The sequence below is a fragment of the Dromaius novaehollandiae genome, chromosome 1 (genome assembly GCF_036370855.1).
Source record: "Dromaius novaehollandiae isolate bDroNov1 chromosome 1, bDroNov1.hap1, whole genome shotgun sequence".
NCBI classification, from domain to species: domain Eukaryota; kingdom Metazoa; phylum Chordata; class Aves; order Casuariiformes; family Dromaiidae; genus Dromaius; species Dromaius novaehollandiae.
Window position 1 is genome coordinate 29,222,832 of NC_088098.1, and position 9,052 is coordinate 29,231,883.

At 44.8% G+C, this 9,052-nt stretch overlaps 1 protein-coding gene across 2 annotated transcripts in view; it reads right to left on the reverse strand.

Moving 5' to 3' along the window:
* The window catches only part of GXYLT1 (glucoside xylosyltransferase 1), a 29,539-nt gene extending 21,904 nt beyond the window's left edge, over positions 1-7,635 (reverse strand). The window contains exon 1 of one of the 2 annotated variants that reach the window (XM_064507921.1): positions 7,284-7,635. In XM_064507921.1, coding sequence (XP_064363991.1) covers positions 7,284-7,498 — 215 coding nt within the window. In that variant the 5' untranslated portion in view covers positions 7,499-7,635. The remainder of the gene's footprint in view (positions 1-7,283) is intronic. The other variant, XM_064507914.1, reaches the window with a different exon arrangement.
* Positions 7,636-9,052: the final 1,417 nt, after the last annotated feature.

Here is a 9,052-nt window from a genome sequence, read left to right on the forward strand (position 1 = left end):
CAATAGACTGTCTCTGAAAGAGAGTCTTCTACTTTGGAAGATTATTTATTAGACAGGGGTTTCCTCTTCCAGCTGTCATGACAGCTGTATTTTTCTTAGCTGCCTTAAGCTACTATCTTATCCAGGCTAGCCTGGCAACAGGCAAGTTTAAATTAATGCTGAAATAAGTGATTTCTCGACTTTCTCCACATTAGGCCTTTCCCATATCCCTTTTAGCAATGTGGCAGGGTTGTCAGCCTTAGATTTGGTTCATAAATTTCCTTTGTTTCAAACAAAAATTGTTACTGTATTAAGATACACATGTATAACACTGGCAGATAATTTACCTAACACTAGACTAAGACTTTTTCCTGCAAATCAAAGTTTCTCTCAATTGATCATATACTACAACATTCCATAAGGCTTTCATATAGAAAGGAATAAAAGACTAGAATCAAGAGATGACATTATCTTACTGTTATTCACAGTAATATAATTTTAAAAGCAATTCATCAAGATTTTATTTACTTGAAAGCTAGTAGAATAAACTGGAAAAAAAGCTTAGAAGACAAATAAGGTGTCACAAGTGATTTACAAAGCTAGTGAGATGCATTCTCTCTTCATCAAAACAGGCTGAGCAATTATTACCTGAAAGAGCACTAGTCAGGCAGGAATAGTCACCTTCAGCATTAAGGTGGGTATTTTGGTCCTAAATATATTAGGCAATTAAAAGCTGATCTTTATAAACACAAAGATTAAAAAAAAAAAAAAAAAAAAAAAAAGAACAATGACAGACAATGACAGTGGAAGAAATCCAGCAATCTAATCAGGGCCTATGGAACACCCTGACCGGGCCCCTCCCAGACCTATCACAGGAGAGCAATCAGCTCACAGCGGGAGACCAGCCAGACAAGTCAGCAGCAGAGGCTCTCTGAATCACCTTATCGGGTGCGCAGGGCTCATTATGGGTCTCTGGGGAAGAGTATTTTAAAACCATGTAAAACTTATTAAAGTAAGGAGTTTGGGGAAGGAAGATAGTAAGGATGTTTAGGAGAAGGACCAAGGTGAGTCGGGGAGAAACAAGCATGGGAAAATAGAGGAAGAAGGGGATAAAAGAGGCTGGTCACATGTGAACAGGTTGCTGGTCAGTACAACTGGCCTCATCAGCACAGTCTCCTTATTAAACTCAATTTCTATTTTTCCTGAGTGAAGGAGTACTCTGTACGCCTATGTGCATGTCAAGGCGTAAGTGCCAACACCTGGAAAATGGGCCATGGATGATAGGGGCCCACAAGCCTGAGGTGCCAGCAACTGCAGAGACCTGAGAGTGTTCATATTGTGTATGGGCATATATGTTGATGTGTGTAATCACTAGCAAATACCAAACCAGACTAGCCAGTAAGGAGGACAAGAGGCTTGGGAGCCAGCTGTCAGAGAGGCCCAGTCTGGGCCAGACTTTGCAGATATCAGAGGGTCTACGTTAGCTGCTGAAAGAACCAGGAGGTCCAAACCAGCTACCAGATTGACTGGGGGGGGGGGGGGGGGTGTCCCTCAGTTGGCTATTAGAATGATCAGGGGTCCAAACCAGCCATTGGAGACAGACTGGTGTTTGAGAGCTAGCTAGTCTTAAGACCTTAGGCCTGGACCAGCTATCAGAGAGACCCATTTGCATGTGTGTGAGGCAACTCGGGAGACCAAACTATCCAGTGGCCAGCAACTGGGGATCATCTAGTGTCAGTTACTGGAGAGATCCACAGTGGGTCTGTGTGTGAGCATGTGCAAGCAGGTCAGAGTACCAGCAACTGGAGCTGGGCTGCAAGCCTTGCAGGTTTGCACGCGCAGGTGCCAGCAGCTGGGGAGTACAGTGGATCTCAAGGCCAGGTATTGGATAGACTGAGTGTCTAAGGCCAGTTACAAGGGGGATCTACACTGTATGTATTTTTACTAAAAGGCTTTTATTCTGACCAGCCAGAGAGAGAAACAGGATCAGGCTGCTTGTGTTTGTGGTTGCATAAGTGCTGTGTTTCCTGTGTTGATCTGTGTGGCCAACCATATCAATATATATGTATGCACGTACTGTGGGCATGTGCGCCTACTGGGAACACATTTGCAGCCTCACCACTGGCTGGGCCTGGGGACACAGAGCTGCAGCAGCCTCATCTTTACCAGACTGCTGGATTCAGCAACTCCTAACACCAACCATTGTCAAAAATATAAAAACAAAGAAATACAAAAAATACAAAACTCTAAAAACACTGGGATCAAAGACAAGCATTCTCAAAGATTCACTTGCCAGTTCAAGGTACTTCTTTAGACAACCAGCCAATTAATCATCTTTAACAGGTAATTTAGCTTTAGCACAACTGGTTACTAAAAGCTTTAGTCTTACAGACATAGCAAAGGTGTCTAAGTTATGACAGGAAAAGAAGGATTCAGGGCAATCTTAAATTCATGTGCAAAATACTTACCAATGCAAGAGTCACATTCACTAAGACTAAGGCCCTGAGTTCAAACAAGTCAAGTTTTAGCCTTAAGAAGCCCCCAAAATAAGTGGTAAAAATGTCTTTTTGTTAAGCACAGTGGTGGGCTTACAATAAATGGAGATCACAGCTTTCATCAAGTATACTTTTCAGGACAGATGGCATATTTTATACTGCTATAACTACACAGCAAATTTAACAGTTTATCCAAATGGCCAGGGTTGCAATCAACTAATTTGAGGCATGACTAATGCATTCCTGTCAGTATTGAATTAATGACATAAGTCTAATCAACTGCAAGAACTGCCTGAGTTCTTTTGGTGGCTCTCCTGCAGTACATCCTACAACATGCAGCAAAACAGGAAGTCTGCATTTTTCAGTTCCCTCCTGCTCATATTGCTGGGAGTCAAAAGTTGAGAAGATAAGGGCTGCTCAATTCAACTCCCAGTTATATTGAGAAGTTCTGATTCTCCTGAAGAATTTTTCCTGAATATCTGCAGCAATATCATGAATTTGTTTGAATGTATTTTGTCAGAAAAGAAACAGCTTTATTAGACAGGAAACAGCAGATTCCAAGTTTAAGGTTAGATGTTAGATGTCAGACACAGAACAATCAATATTTTTCCAGGTAAAGAGTTAGTGTTTCATTAATTTACAACTTTGCTATATAAAACAAAATTTGTTAGTCATCTTAACTTCTTGACAAATTCAGTAGATTTTTAAAAAATGACATTTCCTTTAAAAGTTTTTCTCACATTTTGAAACGTTTAGAAGTTTCTAGGCCAATTTCTTAAGGCACAAGAATAGCTCAGAAGCATTCTGGTGAAAGTGCTGGTTAGGTTCTGACACAGAAAAATAGCTGCATACAGTGCAAGGAAAGAAAAAACTCTATTACAACCATTCTACCCTGTTGTCTGAGCTTGTGGGTATACTTCCTACACTATTCCATGCACTATAACCCACTTAACTCTCTCTTTGGCAAGATGGTTAAAAAGCAAGAGACAGATAGAGGCAGTGTTACACATAAGAAAACAGTGTATTTGGCTACAAGAACGTGATGAAAACCTATAGCGTAATGGAAAACTGTCTTACTTCAATGAGATCAAATTCATTGACCTCACTGAATTCATGCAACCAACTACAGACCAATTACTGCTGTTTCACAGACCTTCCATTAGGATAGCACTTTTTTGGGACACTATATGCTTAGCTGCTGTGGCAATATCAATAAAGTGAAGATTCACTTCTCACAAGCAGTTATGGTCCTTGAACTCACTGATCTGAAAGTATGCGGAGAAAGACAAACTCAAGGACACTCCACAGACAGTAAATTTTAATGCTAATAAATGACCTACGTGTGGCAAATATGAGTTTATCCACCTTACTGTTTTTTCATCCATACATAACCTTCTTCCTCTTCCCCATCCATAAGTCACACTAGCAGAGGGGAAAGAAGGCTGACTACATATATTGGCTTTTAATTGAATTGTCTCTTCTGGAAGTAGACAATGGGATATTTTCTTTTTTCCACTTCGGATCTGTTTTTCAGTTAGATACTATATATGACCATATTTACTACCCATTACTTCTTTCCTCACTGGAATGAATAATTCAAAGGACTAATTTCAGTGTTAATCTTTCTTTGCAGCTAAAATCCAATCTCAGAATTAACTATGAAATTCTTGAAATGCTTTACAGGTATTGATATCAAGTTTCAATACACAAGCTTTGAGTTTCTAGTCATCTTGTTCCTCAGGCTATGGTAGCATTTGAAACAAACAACTCCTTACCAAAGCAATTACCCAACGACCTCCTCTGAATTACTATGTTTATTGAAAGATCTTGCCTCAACCTGTAATTCTGGTTTCAACATGGTACTTCCTTTTTAATTAAAAGATTTTCTATTTAAAAGCATCATCACTATTGCAAAATTATTCCAGGTATGCTATTCTGAAGCTTTACTCAAAGCCTGCAGTATTCAGGTTTGCACACTTCTGAAAACTACCAGAAATCTTTACCTTTATCTTTTTTTCATCTATAAAGGAGTCCCTTCTGCCTTACATCATGTACCAATCTAAGCCAATCAGGGGAGAAAATCCCTCATGACTAAAGAGGAAATCATTGCTGAGTGTGTAAGTGCCTTCAGCTGGCAGTTAAAATTCAAAATATAGTTTAGCAAAGCAATCGATCAGTGAAAACAGACAAAGCAGCTCACTACCAAAAATTACTATTAATGCATATGAAATGTTAAACTACAAGGATTAAAAGATTATCTGAACACAATTTACTCTATAAAGCTATCAGTACTTTAGGATGTTATATGATCACAAGATAGAGTCAGAAGAGGGCATAAAACAGCCACGTAGCTATCATGCTTAAACTCCACTAAAGAAACAACTGAAGTCTAAAAACTGAAACACACTGATACATTGCTAAATATCCACTATTGAGAGAACCTAACTCATGATTTAATACTTAATCTTAACTGAAATATGCATCTAAATGAACATTCAGTAGGTCATTTCTTAGCTGTCACAGTATTAGAATTTTTCCTTCAATAAAAAACTCTAAGGGACTGCTCTAAGGGGCCAACTTGCACCACATTTTTTGCACATGCTGTTTGTACAAACGATGTACAAGACTTCAATAATTTATGGTAGAAAGATGTTCATCCTGACCTTTCCATGTAACAGCAGTTTATATGCAATTTATGTCAGACAGACCCCGATTTTGCAGAGATGAAACTCTATATGCCTATGAATTCTATATGGAACTTAGGCCTTCGGAAAAAAATTTTCTTTGTAAAGCTTTTCCACATTGCCACACAGGGTGGATCTGTATCTCACTGCATTTTAATGCAGCAAGAAGCTTCTTGCACCTTGTGGTGTTTTCCCCCTGCATCAGTACCTTGACTTAAGTGTAGCTTTTAAAGTAAACTTTGTTCTTCTTTTGCAAACCAGAAGCATAATGCACATGCAAGTAATTTCACTACAAATTATTCATATTTTCATCTTTTACCTGACAGAAAGTTTTCTTCTTGTATACTAATTTTTCATTAAACAAGTGTTAGATACCTATGAAAATTTCGCCACATTTCCCCAATTTATTACATCAATGAAATACTACATAAAACTGTTAATATGAATTCATTTTTTCCAGTTACCATGTTATTTAGAAGTGGTAATTGGAAAAAAGTTACCACTTCTACTTCAAAAGTAGATACCAACTTTTCATGATGAATTTTTAATCATGAATTGGAAGTGAGAAGGAAAAATCCTCATGTTTTTCCAAGTCATAATCTGTATGAATTTAAACTAAAACAAAAGCATGGAAAGAAAGAAAACGTGCTCTGAAGAAGTTATGCCAGTAAGAAGTTGAGTTTCACATTTCAGCTGACCCCACGCCTAGCAACTCAGAATGCTGTTTCACATCATTTTAAGACGATTAAATCAGAGCTTCCGATAACGCCCTTCTCCATAACTCCTTTGCACCAGCACCATGACTTTTGTAATTACATGATGAGCCAATTCAGAGAGCTGAGCTAGTCAAAAACTAGATAGTTTTCAGGCAAAGTAGCACCCTAGACCAACTCACTTTTGTGATCAGAGGAATACAAGCTGTGTAAGTGCGGGGAGGGGGAACGGGGTGTGTGTGGCATCGGGAGAGAGTGACATGCACAGAATCATCAGTTTATGCTGCTGTGGAATTTAAACGCAGAGCTAAATGTAGGCTGATCCTGAAAGGCCTGGTTCTAATCTCTCCTCCAGTTTTTAGCAACAGATTTCTTGTCAGCCCCTCTTTTCCTGGCAGCCACAAGATGAACAGGATCGTGAAACTAATTTAAATAAAAACTACTATTTTTCCATTTTGTAATCTCACACACCACTTGTCTGCACAAAATTGCTGCGGACAGCTATACTGAGTATGAGCAACTCAGATTTACACCACTTGAAATTAACTGTGGAAATGAACTGCTTACACCCAGTATTTTCTCACAATTCACTGTGAGAAGACTTTCCTAAAGTTTCCCATAATAAATAATGTTTGCTCAAACACTTAACGTTGTGTTTGATAAAATTGTCAATCTCAGCTTCAGAACTAAGTAAGGCCTGGAAAGCACCTTAAAGAAAAAAATGAATCCTCCAGTCCATTTTACCCTACTGCAACAAGAAAAAAATAAACAAACAAAACACTGTCCAGAACACAGAACAAGCATACAATCTCAAGTCAGCTCCAGAAGCTGTACGACTGTTTCCTAAGGCTTTAACTTTTGTTCTGTCTCGCACTGTACACCAGCGCACACCGAAGAAGGCCCGCACCCGGCACAGCCCCCCTGAAGCACAGCCGCTCTCAGGGCGCTCCCCGGGGGGCATCTCCGCCGAGCAGGCACCGACTTCGGCCTCACCAGCGGCTCCCACCAGCCGGCCTTCAACACCACTTCCGACTTTTTGTTTGTTTTTATGTGTTTTAATAACTTTAATCTCTTTGAGGGTGCCGTTCCCCCGGTAACCCACCCAAGAGCCGCCAAAGCGGTCCGAGAGGGGAACACGGAGCACCACCCCCCCCCCATCCACACGCTTCCTCCCCGCGCGGGCAGCAGTTTCCCGGCCGAGGACAGAGGCGCCGGCCGCGGGGGACGAGGGCGGGCACGGGGACCCGCCCCGCCGGCCGGCGGCCCGCGCGCTGCCCGGCCGCCGCCTGCCCCCGGGCCCAGCCCGCAGGAACGCGGGGGAAGCACCGCCCGCCCCCGGCGCCTTCCCCGCGCCGCGCCGCGCCGGCGCCTCCCCCGCCCGGCTCCGTCCTCCGCCGCTGCGCGCCCCCTACCTGGCCGCCGCCGGGGCCTCCGCCTCGCCTCGGCCCGTCGCCCTGCCGCGGCCTGCGTGCCGCCTCCCGCCGGGCGCGGCGGGGTCTCGGGCCTGCAGCTCCCCGCCGCCGCCGGGCTCCTGCTCCAGCGAGAGGGCCAGCTGGCTGAAGCCGTAGAGCAGCGAGCACACGCCGCAGCCCAGGCACAGCAGCGCCACCCGCACGAACCGCCGCATCCTCCTCCTCCTCCTCCCGCGCCGGCCCCGGCGGCAGCGCCAGGCGGCGGCCGGGGCCCAACCGGCAGCGCGAGCCCGAACGGACGCGGCGGCGGCGCGAGGGGCGGGGCGGGGCGGGGCGCGGCGCGAGGGGGGGGCGGGGCGAGCCCTGAGGGAGCCAGGTGCCGCGGGCGGGGCGCGCGGCCGAGGGCGGGCAAGGGCCGAGGGGCGGGTAATAGCCGGGAAGCCGGGCCGCAAAGGGCGGTGGGCGCAGCAGCCGCCGGTTCAGTGAGGCGGCGCGGTCCCGCAGCGGAGAAGCGGCTGCAAATCCGTGTTTAACGGCTCAAACAATTAACAGCCGAAGGCCGCCTCCCACCCTGCAGCCGCTGTGAAAAACCCGGGGGACTGGCAAAGAAAAGGAGATCCACGAGGGGGGGTTTAGGGCTGCCGCTGTCCCTGCTCCCCTCCCGCGGGGGCCGGTGAGGGGCGAAGGGTGTCCGGCTGTCCTTGGGAGACCCGGAAGGGATCTGACTGCCCTGTTTGCCTTTGCTGTGGCTGTCGTGACTAGTCCGAGCTTACCGCCTGTTCAGGCCGAGAAAAAGCACGTCCCAAAGAAGGAAAGAAATGGCTCAGGCAGATGCCACCGCCTGTCTTTGCAAACCGGCCCCAGGAAACCACACGCATAGCACATAGGTTCCTAGCCCACCTTGTCTTCATTAAGAGTTAAGGTCCAGTGAAAAACACTTTTTTTCACATTCATTACAAGGTCAAGCTTTCTGCTACAGTATCTGACTTCTGCACATAAAAGCTTCACAATTTCCCCTTCACCGCAGTATTCCCTCATGCCTTTTAGGCTATTTGGGTTACAAATATATCCTTTCTCCTCATGAAGATGCAATCTGAGCATGCAAATTGTCTTGGACTCTAGCCCCTGCCCTGTCACTGGCATTGGCGCTCATGCGAGTGCACAGCGTGCTGGTCCCGGGAACTGATCCAGGCTGCTTTTTTTTTTTTTTTTTTTTCTCCTCCCCCGCGATTCTTGGATTGCTGATTCTTGGCAGGTTAAACTCAGTGAACTCTCTGGTTGTGTGAGCACCTCTGCCAGCGTAAGGGTGAGGGTGGGAATGTGTAGCTGGGGGATGTGGAGCTGTGGCAGCCCCCATTATAGGCCAGCGTAAAGTGCCATGGAACTGGAGCTTAAGGAATTGCTTATGATCACTAGCAAAGACAGGGTTATCTTGGATCATTCAGTCAGGTTTCTGGTAGACCAAAAAATAGGACTGGGAAGTGACACCCCATGGAAGAAGAAATAATAGGTGTGTCTCCTGCTGGACACTGGGAGTGTTGGTGGGGTTTCAGCTGGACCCAGTGCATGATGCTGTCACAGTCATCCTCTCTGGCCCAGTCAGCTGAAGGAAGGCCTAACAGTCTAACCCACTATCGCCAATTTGAAGGTTTTTAAATTATCACTAAGTACTTCTCCTTCAGGTCCCTATATTAGTTGAGAAAAAAACACCTAAATATTTGAAAATAAATAAAGGTGTGGTTCCTTTGTTCTGCCCTCTTTTTAGTCCT